This window comes from Aythya ferina (assembly GCF_964211825.1).
Source record: "Aythya ferina genome assembly, chromosome: 1".
Taxonomy (NCBI): Eukaryota; Metazoa; Chordata; class Aves; order Anseriformes; family Anatidae; genus Aythya; species Aythya ferina.
The window spans coordinates 93,493,726-93,512,966 of NC_140296.1; the positions used below are offsets into that span (position 1 = coordinate 93,493,726).

Consider the following 19,241-nt stretch of genomic DNA (forward strand, 5'->3'; position numbering starts at 1 on the left):
AGGAAATTCTGTGATTCTGTGATTCTGCAATGATTTGCTGAACATCAAACACACCATATACCTTTCTAAGCAAGACAAAAATGATAGAAGAGAATAACCATTGCTGCCTTTCAAGGATTCCTGTGGTGATAGAACTGATTTACATTTTTAGTGGGCTGATTAGCAGAGATTTTGATGTTTAGATGCACCCTTGAAGTGATTTTCATGTATGTTGCACTTATCTGAAACTCATTTGGAGTGAATTTGAGTTGTCTGCAGATGTGTGACAGCTTCATCCCTCCATTTTATAATGGAAAGAACATCAAGAACAGGGTGGCCAGACTTTATGTTTACTTTAAGGTATTAGGTTGTGTTCTGAAAAGTTAGCCTAATGATTTACTTGTACTGGGCTCACCGTGGTTGCTCACCTTTGCTTTACTCAAGCCTGACAAAGTTGATGGCCTCTGAACATCAAAGGGGCTGCATGGTGCCCATGTTGTCTTGTGGGGGACCATAATTCCCCATAATTCCTCCAATTCCTCATACCCTGCAGATACTTACTGTCCTTACACAGTGAGTTTGCTGTGCTTATTCCCTGTATTCAGGGAATACTAATTGCTACGGGCTTACCTCACAGGAAAAGTTTAAGAGAGTGGGTATATTTTGAACAACACCTGTCAGGTGCAGCACTGTGTGGGGGAAAAAGCCTCTTGCTTTGTTTTATTGTCACTGATTTCTGAGGGTTGGTGCACTGGAAAGCCTCCTACCCTCAGTGCAGTGCTGGTGCTGTTTTTTGAGCATGGAGGTGGCTCCTTGTACAAGCTGAGATCTGGTAATGGGAAAATCATTGACTGCCATGGGGATCTGAAACCTCTCCTATGAATGGTGATGCTACAGTACCCTCTAGCACCCCAGCAGTCCCAGGCACCCCTGCCTTGGGGCTGAGTTGATCATTTGCGAAGTGTGGAGTTTCAAAAACAGAATAAAATATATATTTTAGAGTTTCAGTAGGAAATCCCAGGGGAGGTAGAACCGTGTGCCTGTATCATATGTGGAGAAAGCTCTTGTGTCAGTGGGTTTCATTAGTATTTGTTTGAATTAAGTTGCAGGTCCAGGAGCATTTACTTACTATATAGAGGAGATCACTCTATAGTTCTAATTAGACCCTGCCATGCAATTTGCTACAAATTATTAGAAATACTGATGTAAAATCTCCTATTTATCTTGTCTGTAATGTGAAACTTGTGAATGTTAAATTAATTGTGTCCAGAAGAAGCTTTACAATGGTAACCTCCATAACACTAGTCTGAGAGTGCTTGAGACTATTCTGGGAAAAGCAAATATACTTAATTACGAAAAGATTTAAAAAGGACTAATATTCATAAGAGCAACTTCAGACAGAAGTTGACTGAGGTAATGCCACAGAATTGCCATTATAGGATGATTGCTATTAAGTTTTTGATTACCCAATAACAGAACAAGCAGTACTGTGATTAACTGCTCATAGAAAAATAGGGAGCAGTTAAACTGAAGGAGTGCTGTCATAAAATCCAGAAAAACTCTGAGCTGGATTGCTGCAGATAAGTAGCTGCTGCATATGCTATGTAAAGCACATAAACTAAGTAGTAGCTTCCAGCAGAATTAATGTAGGCCCAGCAGGGACTCAGAGCAAAAGAATAAAACAAATAGCACTGGGCCATTATGCTGTACTGTTGTGTCAGAGGTTTTAAAACAGTTGTGTAATAAGCATCTTTTTACTGTCTTCTGTGCCTACTGTTTTACTTTTTTTTTTTTTTTTTTATTGCAGAACAGAATCCTTCTGAAAGTCTGCCTCTTGGGCTTTCTTTCTTTCTTTCTTTCTTTCTTTCTTTCTTTCTTTCTTTCTTTCTTTCTTTCTTTCTTTCTTTCTTTCCTTCTTTCCTTCTTTCCTTCTTTCCTTCTTTCCTTCTTTCCTTCTTTCCTTCTTTCCTTCTTTCCTTCTTTCCTTCTTTCCTTCTTTCCTTCTTTCTTTCTTTTTTGGATAATGATCAATAGCACTATGATAAAATCAGTAATTTCTATCTGACTGTATATTGATAAGCAAGTTGGAGAGAGGAAAGGGAATGAGCGCTTAGGCTTACTTTTGCTTTATTTTAATCAAAGGACATAATTTGTATTAGGTAAATGTTTTGAATATAAGGTAAATATTTGGCCTTCTTCCACCATAGTACATTGCTGCTTGTGTTTGAAATAAACATCCATAGGTAGGCCATTTGAACATAGTTGAGAAAACAATAGATCTCTCATATGGTAGATGTGAACCATTCTTCTGACAATAAAATATTATTTGTGTCTGTTGGTCCAGCCCAACTGGTGGTGAGAATCACCTGAAAATATAACCCCGCCTGATCTGTGTACCTTATGCAATTATTCTGTCGTAGGCACAGGATGTTGCCACATTTCTCCTCCTCCTCCTCGTAGGAAGAGCTCTGACAAATGTTCCTCCCCTTGCTATGTGATGAGGTGGTAAATTATTCTTCTCAAAAGTTCTACAAATAATGGATCCTCATTTAAAACCATCTAATACTTTCATCTAAAGAAGCAGAGCTATGGGGATATAGCAGGAATACGGGCTGGTAGTTGCAAGATCGCTACGAAATTATGGAAGGTAATTGTCAGCGTCTGAATTCCAACCAGCTAACTGCAATAAACCTGTAGTACCTAAAAGGTACCAGAGGCTTCCAATGTTTGGCAAAAACCAGCAAAGATATAGCTGACACTTCAGGTGCCTTACTTACTCTACTCCATTGCAGAGGTCTTGTTCTAGCAGTTGCACATCTGAGGGGAAAGGATACTGTTAGATGAGCCTCATATTGCCAAAGAGCAATGATGACTACAGCTTTAAGCATCATCAGCTTCAGAGGTGTGTTACATTGGTTGTTTAAGTAAATAATTAATATTAATGAAAGAAGTGAAAAAATGGTCTCTTTGTATACACAAGATTGAACTTTCTCATGCTTGTGCATCCATTTAAGAAGCGCCAATATATCTATGCTGAGGAGATGGAGTTTACTTGTACAAACTCACTTAGAAATTGTGTGGGCCATGTATTCACCTTCTGTAACTCATGTGCCTTGATATTTACATGCATATGTGAGAAGGGGATGAGCAGGTGTCGGTGGAAACAACCCCACTGAAGCACAAATGAAAGCTTAGTTTGGAACAGCTTGGAAACATTTTAACATTCATATTTTTTATGATATTCACTTTTCACAGTGTTATATGAGAATGAGACTAAGTAGCTTTGATTCTGGGAACATTATTTTTATAGTTGGCTTCTGAAGGTATCCTTCTAAATTTTAACATTTCATGAAAAAAAAAAAAGATTCGTTTGCTGTAGATGAAGCCTCTATTAATATTTTCTCTGTTCAAATCATATTTGCACAAAATTGGATCATTCATTTTATTTCAGAGCAATGCAAAGAATTATGAAATATATACAGTACATAAACATTAACCTTTATTAACTGCTTTAACTAGTAAGTAAAGGGAGAAGAAAATGTTATCTTCTAGCAAACTCTTTACAATATCTGTAACTTGCAATATTTCTTGCTTATAATCTTTCTCTAAATCTCTAGACATTTATTGTTGAAAATACACTCATTCATTATTTGTTCTGATCAACTGTGGGTTGTAGCTAGAAACACCTTTAGGACCTTTTTTTTTAAAAAAAAAAAAATTTGCTAGGTAAAATAGCAAATTATTATAGTGAAAGGCAAATTATGTATGTTAAGACAAAAAAGCTATTTTGAGGTACCATTTCCCATCCTAGCATTACATATTACATCCTTTAAAAAATAAAATATTATTTTAATGGAAAACACCTAAAATAGGAAGGGATTATATGAAGACAGAAGTGCCTTATCTTTCTGAGTTGCAAACTTGGAACTGAGAATACGTGAAAGAGAGTGTTCTTATACTTCAGAATCTGTATTCATTTTAATGTTGGTCTGAGGTTCTGCCAACACTGCAAAATAAAGAAACTATCTCAGTGTACATTTCCATATATTAGTTTTTTTTTGTTGTTGTTTTTTGTTTTTTAATTTTTTTATTTTATTTACCCCAAGTACAAATAGCAGTGGAAGAAGCTTTCCTTTGGTTTGCCATACCTGAGAAACATGCTTAGAGTGGTGCAATTTCCCTGGGGTAGTTTCACTGATACCCCTCAAGAAAGAAAGAAAACCATCATATGCAATATTCTGTTCATAGAATCGTAATATCATAGAATTGCCTGGCTTGGAAGAGACCTCATAGATCATCTAGTTCCAACACCCCTGCCATAGGCAGGGTGGCCGTCCACTAGATCGGGTTGCTCAGGGCCTCATCTAACCTGAACACCACCAGAGATGGGGCATCCACAACCTCTCTGGGTAACCTGTTCCAGTGCCTCACCACCCTCTGTTATATAAATCTTTTTAGGCCAAGAGGCCTGTGTTCCCAGCAGGTCACCCATAGTTTCCTCTAGTATCACCAGGTGAACCTTGCTTGAGGGGACTAGACATCTTTACGTTCTGAGCTGAGAGCCACCCAGGAAAGAACTCGACATCCTTGGAGGAGCTGCTGACTGACACTCACTGAGCTCCCCAGGGTTCAGGCTTCTTTCTGAATTTCTCTGTGAAGGAATCAAAGTCAAGATATGCCCCAAAACTGGGCTGTATTTGTATCCTTCTGGTGTTCACCTTTGATAAGGGCTTGTGCCAGAGCTCTGCTGTGAGTCCCTTAATGTATCAGAAAGGCTGAAATATACTTGTGAGCATATCCTGAAAACAGAGAATTTGACCATTTCCCTCTTCTCCTCTGCACCCTCTAACTGAAGTGATTTTGATCATATATTGATCAGTATGTTGTACCATTAAGCAGTAGATGTAATGAATTTGCCCCCCAGCTGCCAGTGCCAACCACATATGGGATAATAAAATACAGATCACAAAGAGGGTACATGCAAACCGTATGTGAATAAACACTTTTAAAGTGCATTTTAAATAGCATTATTTATATTTATATAAATTTAGAATTTTATTACAATAATAAATGGAAAAGAATTATAGGGTGAAAATGCCAGATAGCACAGAAAACTTGATAGCCTGGCAAGTTTATATTGACTTGACACAAAGAGGTTACAGAAAGTGTTCAACGTGCAGTTCATATTGAACCAATTTGAGGGTCTTTATTTTACAGCTGGTGGAGAAGGTGTACTTTCCACTGTGCTGATAAAATGTCACCTGTTGAGCTCTGTGTAAACTGACCTTTTCTGGATGGTCACATAGCAGCTGGGATGCCATCTGCATAAAGTGAGATGGCAGGTGATAGTGAGGGAAGAGCAAATACTCTTAGCAGCAGTGGCAGCAGCAACAGCAGCTAGGACCTTTCAGTTGTGTTTGTTTTACTTGCCCCAGTGTTTGTCAACAGCAGATGTGCTCAGGAAGTTTTGGTCTTGAAACTGGACTGAAAGGGAAGAAGCCAGACTCACTGTGTGTATACTGATTTATACCATCAAATAAATAATAACAAAATAAGTCCAAGTTGCAAAAAACATTATAACAGGAGAAAAGCCAGGCTGAGAACACAGTGTTCTTTATTAATGATTCATTTCTTTCATACTTCTCTTATATTTTTATTTAGAAGCAAGTCAGTGTTTATCACTGGCTTGTCTTACCCTTCAAATCATGCAGCTTAATCTGTATATTGAGAATTTCTTTATTATCATAAGAGTTATTACTGTACATTGAAATTTTAACACATTCATAAATTTTAGGTTTCTAAAAGCACAGAAAGCACTATTGGAATCTAAACAAAATATATTAAAGTAGACTTCTTATGGTTTCAATCCTTGCTAAAATTGTATTAGCAATATTTTCACCTCAGAGAATCTTTCAGGGAAACTTGATATTTTCCCATTTCCTTTTAATTATCATATAAATTAGCTATACTTTTGGGAAGAGTGGATTTAGGGAGTCAAATAAAGATTTTGGTCATTTCACTCTGTTATTAACATTTTATTATTAGCTACAATCTACAGCAGAAAATGAAAGAGCAAATATTCCAGTTGAAGTGTATTCAAATGCACTAATGACAGGTTAAGAATAAAAATCCAACAGATATTTAGCTGTTGCAAGACCATGCTATAAATTATAAAACATTAAAAGGTACAGTGCTATTTGTAGAGTAATATGAATGCAACAATTAAGAGTATGAAATGTGACAATGAAAAAAAAAAACAAAAACCTTCAACTTCGGCAGCTCATATTGCAAGCAAGAAGAATAGTTTAAATGCCATCAGCTTTATGGAAAGTTTACAAGCTATGCAGGCTATAGCAGTTAAATCCCAATTTTCAGTAGTGATACATAACTGCATTTAGAATAATCTGAACTGGGGTTTGGGAAAGAGGATGTATTACTCTATCAACAACTTCAAAAAAGAAATGAAGCCTGGGAAGAATATGCAGAAATAAAATAGGGAAGGAAACTGCACCACTTTAATGATAGCTGCTTTGCCTGTGAATATTAAAAGTAAAAGCTTTTTGCCTTGTGACGATATAAGGAATGCTTCTATTTTACAAACAAACAAACAAACCACACACAAAACAAACAATCAAAGAAACAAACACCATCCAGTGGCCAATGAATCTTCCTCTATTCATTGTCATGCACAACAAATTTAACGCACAATTTATGTCCCCCAAATCAGTTTTCTGTTATGAATGGGAGAAAACTTCCAACTATTCACTTGGTCCCTTTGTTTTACTTTTAGAGTATTCAGATGGTTAAAACAGCAGAAATGCTCCAGACATCTAGGAGAAATACCATCTTGTTCTTTAGGGACAGCAACAGCATAAAATTGTCACTTTGTTCTCCTTCCTATGTCTTTCTCTATGTTTTTACACTGGGTTACTGCTTTCTTCCTCTAGTATACTCTGAAAACCCTTTAAGGCAACTGAAGGCTGATAGAATAGGTAACAATATTAAAAAGGAAAAGGAGTGTGTAAGAAGGATTTAATAGGACTGATGAGAAAAAGAAATAAGCCCATATTTTTGCCATGTCAACAAAAACACGAAAGTCATAGAATCATTAAGGTTGGAAAAATACCTTCAAGATCATCTGGTCCAACCATCACCCTACTACATATGTCACCCACTAAGCCATGTCCCTAAGCAACAGGACCAACCTTTCCTTGAACACCTCCAGGGACTGTGATGCCACCACTTCCCTGGGCAACCCGTTCCAATGCCTGACTGCTCTTTTCTGAGAAGAATGGTATCCAATTCCTGCTAGAGGTTGATAGGAAGTTTGGTAGAGATGTGTCCATCTGTGCAAACCCACACACATGCCACATGAAGCAAAATCAATTTGCAGAGAGGCAAGGGAGATAAAATTTATTAATTCCATAAGAAGGGTGCTATTTTCTTTCTTCTTCTTGAAGTTGTTGGGTTGCATAGAGAATTGCAGGAGCTAGTTTGCAGATGTTGTCACCAGAAAACAACAATCTGCAAAGAAGAACTTCTTTGAACTGTCAGGGTGAATTTAGCTCATCACATATAAACATCTATGATGTAAATGCTACCTTGGAGTAAGTCATCTTATATTATTATTAAGAGACAAGAGTAACAGATGTTTCTAGGGAGCGATTCATCTTTTCTTGAGGAACACATTTATGTCTGGTCAGAGAAATTGTGTCCTAAAAGCATCTGTTTTTATCCATTTGCTAAAAAGAAAGCCTGGACTTAAGAGTTTCAGACATAGACATTAACAGTGAAGCTGTAACATTAGAGGAGATGAATCCTACATTAGTGTTTAGTTCTGAAGGGTTGAGATTACTGCATGAAGAAGAGATTGCCTGATTCTCCTCGAAACACTGTGAGAGCAGATAATGGGACAAGAATTTCTGATTCTCTTTCTGGTCCCTGTGGGAACCCTCTTGTGTGCTAGTGCCAACAAGATTTATATGGCAAACCACATTACTCCAGACAAGCCAGGCACTGAGGAAAACAGAGGAGTCTCAGCTTCAGCCTGCCTGGCCTTACATCAATAACTTGCTTTATCAGTTTTCCCTTAATGAAAGCTGTGGAAGAAATATTTTGTCTCCCATACTGCACTCTTGCTTCAAGATGCACACGGTCATCCTTATTACATAGATTTAGGAAGCGCCTATAGGTGATTTTAACTGATGGGGATAGAGACAGTGATAATTTTTGAGCCAGCACTTTCCTTCTATTTGTTTGTGTAATCCAAAGACATTTTGAGGATATTGAATTTCCTTGCTACTTCAGAATGATCTATGATAAGATAGTGGCACCCTAAGCCACTATCTTTTACTTAAAATAAAAAAAAAAAATAAAATCAAATTCATAGAAAATATGTAGTGCATTTTGGTTATTCGTAGCAGCTACTTGTTTCCTTGGCAGTAATTTTTAGAACACAGTTTTATTTGTAAGAGAATTATTTGATAAGGTAAGGGAGAAAAAAGATGGTGTGTGTCCTGTGTCCTAATCTATCATTGCTGTTGGTTATTTCTGGGTCAAGCAACTAAATTCCTGCTACAGAAATAACCACTTCTGCTTCTCACTTTCCTACCAGTTATTCTAGATGAAGCAGCACACAAACAAAAAAAGACCCACTTGTACAGTTAGGGCCAATACATCAGTTTCTGTAATCTGTGGCTTGGCAGACCTTTGGCAATTTATGCTGTTTGAGGATGTGATCTGCATCTTTTATTTGTTTCTGAAAATCTAAAAAATGTCTTTTATTTTTTATTTAACTTCTTCATTTGCAAAATGCATTCAGCTTTGCTATCATTAGTGAGGGATTCATTCCTCCAATGGTGAGACCTGTGAAAAACGTCAGAGAACTTTTCCAGGGCCAGCTCAGATCCTATTCTGCCTTCAGCATATATTTGAATCTACTAATGCCAGACAGAATACGTTCAACCCCCAGCCTCTTACCTGTCCCTCGGAGGCAACCACTGAAGAGCTACATTTTTCCTATCTTAATGAAAAAGTCCTACATTAGAGGCCCCCTTCTCTTTATGTTTCCTTGCTTTTAACTGGATTCCAATTCAAAGCAAGAGCCCTTACATGCAGAAGAACATTTGTTTGCAGAGAATAATTCCTCCCTGGTGTTTGTCACATATTTATTTTGTCTCAGCATTATAAAAAAGGGTCTTGTTGCTGACTCAGAAGGAGCTCATTATGGAAAGACTTCACCTTTCAGTTGCAAAAGATGTTTCCTTGAAATGATAATGTAATGAGTGTTAGATCAGCCGTATGTAGCCGTTAGGCTATTCTTTTGATCGGTTGGAAATGCATTTGTTAAAAAGCTGCTTTATTGATTTCCTGGCTGGTTTTTATACTGTTTGGATCATCTATACACACACACACACACATCACATTTTTACCACTTCAAAGTGGTTAATAAATTCACACTGCTCAGGAGATTGAACACGAAATGGAGTGAACCCTTTCTATAGAGAACTCTGTTGTTCAACCTTTGATAGAAAGAGTCTTAACTGCATGCTGTCTCCTTTACAATATTTTTAAAACAATCTGCCACAAAGGGAACAGCATACACTAAAGCAAAATAATGTCACTCCCAGGCATATAAACTGAATAAGGGGCTGTAATTAAAATTTCAGTAAGTACGTGTAACAAAATATTACTGAGTTTATAGCAGGCTCAATGCAGATATTGTTTCCTGCCAACCTATCCACGTTTACCATTTTCACTTTGTTGTTTTTATGATATATTAGCACTATAAGTTCAATACATGGTGAATGTCAAAGATGAAACCTTTGCCTCTTCATATAAATTGCTAGAACTATGCAAAATATCTCTAGTTGGATTTCATGAACTTTATTGGCTATGGATGATATCTCTTGGATCACAGAGCTTAACACCACTGTCTGAACTCCTCCTTGTTTATAGGTCCCTAGTTTAGACAATAAGCAAGCAGGTTATTGCACTGAACCATAGAGTGAAGTGTGGACCAAAATTTGTATTTGATGACATTTTACAATATAGTCTCTGGTTGTTGTTTTTTTGATGTTTCTTTTTCTTCTTCCTTTATTTTATTTTTTATTTCCTTTTGTTTTTTATTGGTTTGGTTTACTAAACAACCTACTAATATTCTTTTGGATCACAAAGATGAAGAGCCATCCTTGAATTACATGTATATAGGTGAGCCTTGTGAATGTAAATCTTAAGGAATTGTGTTAATTACTCTGTTGCAATTCACCTTTGAATCCCCAGATGACACTCATTACAGAGCTTGTCTCTTCCTCTTCTCTACTTGAGTAGAGCTGCAAACCTGTGTCTCATAACAATGTGTTGATAACGTTAGCACCCAGCTCTTTTACCATGTGAGTTCTATTAAATATTATCTAAACATTGACTGGGTATTTAACACAGGCCAAATGGCCGTGCTACTTATTTGAGTGGCTGGCTTTTGCAGTGTTGAGGGTAGGATATCAAGTCAGAATCTGTTGTCTTAGCATGAGTTTGAAGAGTGTTCAAGTGGTTAAATTAAAATGTGAATATTGGATCTTTCTGTTGTTGTGAAATTATTGAAGTTATCAGATCTGAAAGTACATAAATGACATTATCTAGAAGGACTTAAGGCTGTTTTTATTATTTAATGTATAATATTAATAATATAATATCCACACATATGCAGTATTAAAGGAACCTTGAGCAAGCAGAATAGAATAAAAATATTTAACTGAAACCATTTACATTAGAGTCCTTTATCCATAAAACAGATAATAGACTTTCCTACCTCTCAAAAATATTGTGAGAATAAATACTTTAAATACTGTATAGAACTGGAGTATTATGGTAATTGATGCCATATGTCCAGCTATGATAGCTAGGGACAATTTCTGAAGAGACAGGAATTTTATTTGGAGAATCACAGAATTGTTAAGGTTGTAAGGGACCTTAGGAGGTCTTCTTATCCAACTTTCCACTGGAAGCATAGCCAGCAAATCTTTCCACTATCCAGTTGTATTCTATGAATTATAGGTATCTGACCTTGGAAGAGATGAATAGTCATCCTAAAAAAGCACCATTTAATGAGCTTTCATTTAAGTTCATTGGCAAAATTGAAATGAAGCCAATTGGAAAATAAAATATTTTTTTCAATTCTTGAAAAGATACACCAGGCAATACAGGATTGGGTTGTTTTGTTTCTTTAATTTTTTAAATCTTAATTATTATTTGTTTTTAGATTAATAACTATATATATTTTTTCCAATGGTAAAACTGGGTATTTGCTTTTTGGCCTTTCATTTCAGGAAGATACAGCCTAATAAATGCAATCCTGGCGCATTTTGGTGTTATCAAGTTAGTATTGTTCACTAAAGCAGAAAAATATTTCTAGTTTCTGTCCCCTTTTTTATTCCTTTTCTTCTAAAATAATTAAGATTTATTTTCTTCTAGGCTGCTTCTTTTCTTAACTAGATTCAGATGTATAGACAGAATGAAGAAAATCACTATAGTTTTTAAGGGAGGATTTTTTATTTCTAGACTTGTGGCAGCTTTTTAAGTGGTAGTGTTTTTCTTCATCTGATAGGATATAACTTACTGATCTCAGGAATTGTATTTCAAAACATTTACAAATACTTAAGATTTATCTTTTGGGCTAGTGAATATATATATATTTTTTTTCACCTAGCCCAAGTGAGAAATCAATCCCTCTCTTATAACATGCATCTATAGAAAGATGTTCTAATGTGCCTGCTTAGCAAAGTGACAGGAATACATGCCATAATTTACCACATTTTGGTCAGTGATTAACAGGAAATGATCTTGACATACGTGGAGAAGGCAACTATTCAACAAATGGACTAATCTATCCTAGTATATTAGTAGTCATCTTTGATGAAGATAGTTTCTAGGTTAGTACTCACACACACACACACACACACACACAAAAGACAAAATAATAAACCAAATGCAAAAAGACAAAATACAAAAATAATAAACCAATAACAACAGCAAAAAATCAATATTCAGTTTTAAGAACTATTTGCATGGCTGTTTATATTAAACTGGGATAGTATATTAAAAATCTACATGTATATATCTGATAAATGTACTTTTAAAAAGTGCACAATATACCTATCAATTTTTGAGCAGTAGATCTTTTTGTAATTTTTCACCTTTCAAGCACTGAAACATCATTTTTATAAATTACGTTTTTACCCTTTGATCATCTCTCAGTCTCATTTACTTGCATTTTCTTTTAGATCATTGAGTCCTTTGAAAGCTTAGTGGTCTGTACAGCACTTTGGACCCACGTTGCAAGCTCTGCTCTAGATGCTATGCCTCATTAAGCATATGAAAATGTATTAATATATTTCTAAATAAGTGTAATATTCCCAGCGTTACTTTTCCATATAAACAGTTGCTCTTCTTGCTAGAGGTGTGCCAGGAGTGTAAGGGGAAATTTCTGACCCTGAGGTCGAAGTAATGACCCAAGAGACAAGCTGTCTCTCTCTGTTGCATGCACTGTGTGATATCCACACAGGGAAGAAGTTTTTGAACTAGTACTTCAAAGCAGAGGGATCCATTAGCTTTAGAAACCAACTCAACCAATGTATAATGAATGGCCAAACAGTGCTCATGATCTAGTTCTTTATTATTATTTATTTTTAGATTTTACATTACTGCTACTTCATCATCTTGTTTATTCTCCTTGCTGTTTGAACTATGCAGGAAATACTGTTCATTTCCCATTGGAATTTGAGATGGGATAAGGCCACGTTATCTTGTTCTTGATAAAGCTACTGTAATTTTTATTCTGACAACTGAACATTGTAATATGTCTGAGCAGTTAACAAACACCAAGGAATGATTATGAATGTGTGCTGTGGCTTGGAAATACAATGGGAATGCTAAACAGAGTTTCAAGTGTATATGCTAACCAACAAATAGAAGGAGGGAGGGAGGAAAAAGTTTAGCTCTTCTGACTGATGTGTGATGACTATTAGGAAGCAGGAAGCAGCAGTATGCCGGAGCCCTAAAAGTCAAGCAGCAGTATGCCGGAGCCCTAAAAGGGCCTGGACCACAAAGGTTACAAAGCTCTGAGTGCTCAGGAGGAGATGGGGAATCAACTGACACCAAATGCACAGTGGTAGTTTAACTGGAGACTTTGCTGTCATTCTCAGAATTTGTAAGTCTCTCTACTGATTTCTTCTGAAAGTAGAATGTTTTTTGGATCTCTATTGAGAGTGCTTTCCTACTTCAAACCTGTGACAGAAGGAATTGTTGTTGTTCTTGAATTGTTCCTAGGGTATGTCAAACAGCAGTAGTCTGCAGGCAGCACTGGTGAGATCATGGCTGAATTGAACCTCACTCAATCTCTATGCTAAAAAGGATATAGAAAATTAGAGCCCAGAAAAAAGCTCAGAAATAATCTGACATGCTGAAAATGCACCTTGCTGTGAGTAAGTTAAAGAGCAAGATCTATTTTCCTTTTCAAATGTAATGTTTACTTTTCAAGAATGGTTTTACTGTGATATAAGTATATACTCAGGGAAAAAACTTTTCTAATTTAATGAAACTACCATCAAATCTGTAAACTACAGGCTTGTTACAACATTCTCATTTGTTATTTTTTTTAGGGTAGTTCTTTTGTAGATTTAGCCGATATAACCATGGGAACATGCTGCAAAGTGTTGTGGTCATTTATTCATCCTTTCATCTTTCAGTCCACTCCTTGGGTAGCCTTCTAAAATATGTTTAGGACAGCTGCAGGGTGCTGAAGAGAAAGCAGAAATCACTGAGGCAAAATGTCTGTGCTGTGTGATAGGAAGGATGAGGTGTTGATAATGTTGCTGCAAAATGCTCTTACATGGATTAATCTCTTTCTTAAAACAAGGGTGACAATATTCCTTACTCCACCTGGCCTTTTTCCAGTTTGTTAAAGTAAAGTGAACAGAATGATTTGCAACTAACATAAATGGTTGTTAGATAAGGCTTACTGGCCACATCTGTACTGCTAAATAAAGCAGGACTAGGGAGTGAGCTGGAGTACCAGACTGTCCAGTGCTGATTGTACAAAGCCTGCCAACTTGTTAGTGCACTCTTGGGCATAATTTTCACCAGATAGCCAGATAGTGTGGCCCATAGTCCTGAGGAGACCATGCACTAGATCCCCTTGCCAACTGAGCAGTAAGGGTAAGACAGCAGCAGTCATAATCCTGCCATTTTACACTGTTCTACTTTTCTATTGTAGAAAGCTTTGCAATCTCGGACTCCAGAAAGTTGAATCCTATGAGGCTCTTCCCCACAGTTTTAAAAATACTGCTGTGATGAGCAGCAGACAGGCTTCACATTATGTCATGTTCATTTGAAATGGGAAAAGAGGATGGTGGAAAATGAAAGTTCAGCCATACAAAAGTCCTGCTACAAGGACTGGAGGACAGCAAGTTTTATGTAGAATGGATTCAATAATGAATTTGACTGAGAGGCTACAAGCATGAGTCCTTGCCCTGTCGTATTTATGAGTATAGATGTAATAAACTCTGACCTCTTTGTGTCCAAATGGTAGTTGATTTTCCTAATGAAAGTGGTGAGATTGTATTGTTGAAGGGAATGTGTGACTTGCTTTTCTAAAGACAACTTTGCCACATGCAACTGGACTCTCCTTTCCTCTAGTATATAATATTGGATGCAAACCTTACATTTGAATCTTGCAGGAGCATAGTGTGCTCAGCTGCTCATGCTACCTGAAAGAGGGCTGTTTGTTCCCCTTGCCTGAAGCACCTCAGTGATGAAGATCTGTAGGTATATCAGTCTGGTGCTGTAAAATTTACAGTGGTATTTTGACAGAGATGCCTATACTAGTTCACAGACAGGCAAATAGAATATTTGTGTTTGTTCAGTATTGGTCTAGGTTTATTTCTTCATGGAGCCTTTCCTTGCCAAATAAGAACATGAGAAACAATGGAAGTCTTAACAAATATGTCTTAGGGTCAGGAGAACAACCTGATGACTCAGAGGAATTACTTACAGACAGTTTAGAATGTTCTTTCATTGCAAAGTACAGTTAATATCTGTCTTATACCAGCTCAGATAGTTTTTCTCTCTGCGATTTTTTTCCATCTGAAGCAGGTCTTGAAATCAACACGAAAGCAAAAAGGCAAAATGTACCTTTTCTGTAAAGTGCAGAATTGAATAGCCAATAGAGCAGTGAGGTCATTCTTTTTTTAATTGTAAAAAGGAACTTAACAAAAGGCTTCAATTATACTTCTGATTACTGTTTTAAGGCATATGAGGTCTTCTCTAAATTCCTGGCTTTTGGCAAATGGTGAAGCTGAAATACCTCACTTCACATGTTAAAAAAGTCCCCAAAGAAATACTAAAAGAACCAAACAAAAATCTAACTCAGAGAATCTGATAAAATTTCATTATCCCGTAGAGACTTTTACTGTTGGGGAGGACATTGAATTGATGAATACGTAAAATTCTAGAACAATAGCATTTTAAAATCAATTTTTACATTTTTTTTCATCCATAAATGCACTGCATAATTAGTACTCTTCTGCCTTTAAACTCATAGGAAACATTTGCTGAAAATGAGCAACAGAGCTCAAGGTCAGAAACCTGTTGGTATTATATCGAGATGTTCTGTACTTCCTAAACATTTACATCTTTAAAGGAATTTTTTCTCAATCAAGGTGATATTTTGGAAGTTGAGCACATGTTCATGTGTACGCACACATGGGAATGATAAAGCCTTTGTACTGAATTCTGCTTTATTATTATTATTAATTATTATTATTATTATTTTCCAAGCTGAAGTGCACTGGTTTAATAGCCAATGCTTTGCTACAGTTAACACTTGTCTGGAAAATAGCCACACATAAGAATTCACTGACTCAGAAATGGGAGAAATAAAATCAATCAGCAAGCCAGTGAAAACAAATCTGATGAACCTCTGAGCACTGCTAGCATGGATGATATTCTCAGCTTGCAGGTTCAGCTTTAATGAAAGCACCAGCAGGGAGACAAAATTGGAAAGAACACGTTGTATTGTTGCCATTTTTCTTCCCATATTCTGCAATCAGTGGAAACATATCTGGGTAAACAAAATTCTCAGTGTTGGTTTATCTGTCAGAACAGTCTCAGAAGTTTTGTAGAAGGAGGACAGTAGTCCCTGTGCTTAGTACCTTGAAGGATCAGTGAAAATGGAACAGTAGCATCCTCAACATATTATTCTTCTCCAATTTAATTGGGGTTCCCTTCCCTTCCCTTCCCTTCCCTTCCCTTCCCTTCCCTTCCCTTCCCTTCCCTTCCCTTCCCTTCCCTTCCCTTCCCTTCCCTTCCCTTCCCTTCCCTTCCCTTCCCTTCCCTTCCCTTCCCTTCCCTTCCCTTCCCTTCCCTTCCCTTCCCTTCCCTTCCCTTCCCTTCCCTTCCCTTCCCTTCCCTTCCCTTCCCTTCCCTTCCCTTCCCTTCCCTTCCCTTCCCTTCCCTTCCCTTCCCTCTTTTTTCTTTCTCTCTCTTTCTTTTCTTTTCCCCCACACAAATTGACATGGGAGAGCATATAGTACATGCATATATATGCATAGTAATGGTTATATTACATTGCCCAGAGAAGCTGTGGATGCCCCATCCCTGGAAGTGTTCAAGGCTAGGCAGGATGGTCTACTGGTACGTGTCCCTGCCCATGGCAGGGGGTTTGGAACCAGATGATCTTTAAGGGCCCTTCTGATCCAAACCATTCTATGGTTCTATGATTATATGATAAAACACATATACTTACTTAGAATTGCAAAGTGCAAAAACTCCTACATCATATCCATAGGCATCTTTCTGAAAAGGTATCCATTGCAAGTAGCCTTTAAATGAAAAGTAATGTAATTTAATGCACCTTTATATTAAAGCATGGCTAGTGCCAAGAGATCATCAGATAGTAGTGAGGAGATTGAAGAACTGCAAATAGTTAAATGAGAAACTTTGACAGTACTGTAAAAACAGCATGTAAATAATAACCAGCAAACACATAAAGTACTTTAAGAGAGAGAGAAGAAAATGGTGTTTGCAAATTAACCTGTTAAATGTTACTAATATGAAAACATAACTCTGTAAAAAGTCAAATCATTTTATGTATGTAATTTTCCTTTTTTCTTTCATAAGGAAAGTAATGGCAGTGGCTTGTTGGCTATGAGACTGGACTATATGGCATATAAACATCATGCACTTACACATAATTCCTTCTGGCTCTGTTTTCTGATTGTTATCTATGAAGAGAGAATACAGGTTTCCTGCCTTGCTATATGACCTATGTACTCCTCAAATCTTTTCATATCTTTCTCTTGGTCTGAGTCTATGGTAAATTTTGAGGAGCTATGTGCTTTTCCTTATATTGAGTAGATGTTAACACAAGATAAATAAAGAAATGACCAGTTAACTTTGCAACTTCAGTGTACAATTAGCTGACTTAAGTATCAAAGAAATGGAATAATTCTTCGATTCCCTTTTCCATAACTTGAAGTTCTTGATTTCTTGTTTTCTGCAACTTGAAAATGTTGATTCTTTTGAAGAGGTGAATACATCTCCATTTATTTATTTTGTTTTTTAACTTTGAGGAAAAAATTAATTGAATTGATGTTAGCATAAATATTTTCATATGAAGCAGTCATTGTGTATGCTGGAAAATGCATTAAGGACAGTAGGTGGCTGAATGCATCAAACAAAATCAGGTTTGATGTATGATGAATTTTAGCAATCTGTTGAGTTCTTATATTATGACTGGAAGGGGAAGAGATCTATCAGTATGCAAATTAACTTCATGCTAAAGCAAGTATCTTCTAGTAGGCAAAATTAAGGTGTGTGTGAGGGCTGTACTCGTATTCAGGTTCAAAGGGTTCGTTCGAAGCACTGTGTATTCTATGAACAGACATTGAAATGGCTGACTAAATGACAAACATCAGCTGATGCTGAGTTGCAGGGAACGTAGGCTTTGTTGGTGTATTTTTTTAAGAAATAAATAAAAGTAACTTATGATTAGATGACCAGATGCTGATAAAAATGTTTTGCTATGTCTGTAGAGTAACTACATCAAGAATGTTGATAGTTAAGGAGAAGTAGCAAAAGGAGTAGAATTGGGATGAGCAGTATCTTCCCATGCACTTATTTTGCATGGGAAAAGGAGCTGTCTATAAAGAAAGTGTTGCATAAGCTTGCTTTGATCATTCAGGTACATGGGGCATCCTAAACATTCTGGAGCTCCGTGAGCAGGGAACAAGGAGATGAAGTTAGCAATGGTATGGAACAAATTTTATGTCAAAGGAAACTGCAGCAGAAATGAATAAAGGCAACTTGTGCAGTTCTCTGCCCACCTCTTACAAAGAAGACACAAAAGTCAGAAAGCTCTTTGGAGCTTTTCTGGACTCACTGATGCAGAAAGACAGAGGTGGTATAGCCTGCTAGAGTCTGAATGTTTCTGTTTTAAGAGAGTAAGGGAAGTATTTCCTGTCAGTTTAACCTTCAGGAAAGCTGGGAAATCTTATCAGACTGGCAGTTAGCTGGCCACATGAAATGCAGTCCACAGTCAGAGACCATAACTCTGTTTAACTTAGTGAGCTTATTTTTGGATCTGTCATGGTATCTAACTCTTCTTATGCTTTAATCTGCCTAATGACAGAAGAATGACTACATAGTGCCCTGTATTCATTTCAGTATGTCAGTAAAACCTTCTCTGTGCCACGCCTGACTCTGTGCCTATGCAGGAGTTCTATACTCTGGTGTTTTATTTTGAAACAGTAGGTGAGGGAGAAGCACAATGTGGGTGGCATCAATTTAATACTGTGTTTTGCTTCTTCAGCTGACCTAAAATGCTCTTAAGAGATCATTTTTCTTGAAGAAAGTAGGACAGACTTGTCCAGCTGTGATTTTTAGAAGCTGCTTTTTACAATGCACAGGATGCTGTGGGGAGCAAACTTTCTGCAGTATTAGGTCTAACACAGAACAGAGAGTCACTGTCCCATTTAACTACCTGTTCTAACAGGCAGGCCCACCTGTCTCTTCTGGTAGTAACAATTTGTTTTCATGGCACATGCTTTGGGGGTTTGCCAGGCTACTTTCCCATTGCAAACTGTAACCTCTACATTAGTGTATGTCACATCCAGGTATGAGATTTTATTTTTGGAAAAAGCATTCTGAGATAATAATTGATTTGCAAGCAACAAAGTTTTTAGTGCCTAGTGAAGCGCACCATCTTCTAG

The 19,241-nt window shown here is 36.9% G+C and overlaps 1 protein-coding gene across 2 annotated transcripts in view; it reads left to right on the plus strand.

Moving 5' to 3' along the window:
• The window catches only part of DSCAM (DS cell adhesion molecule), a 477,876-nt gene that overhangs the window by 132,892 nt on the left and 325,743 nt on the right, over positions 1-19,241 (plus strand). Inside the window, exon 1 of one of the 2 annotated variants that reach the window (XM_084536388.1) lies at positions 13,303-13,457. The exons of the other annotated variant lie outside the window; for it this stretch is intronic. Coding sequence (XP_084392514.1) covers positions 13,433-13,457 — 25 coding nt within the window. The 5' untranslated portion in view covers positions 13,303-13,432. Of the gene's footprint in view, positions 1-13,302; positions 13,458-19,241 lie in introns of those variants that run through there. 2 annotated transcript variants of the gene reach the window in all.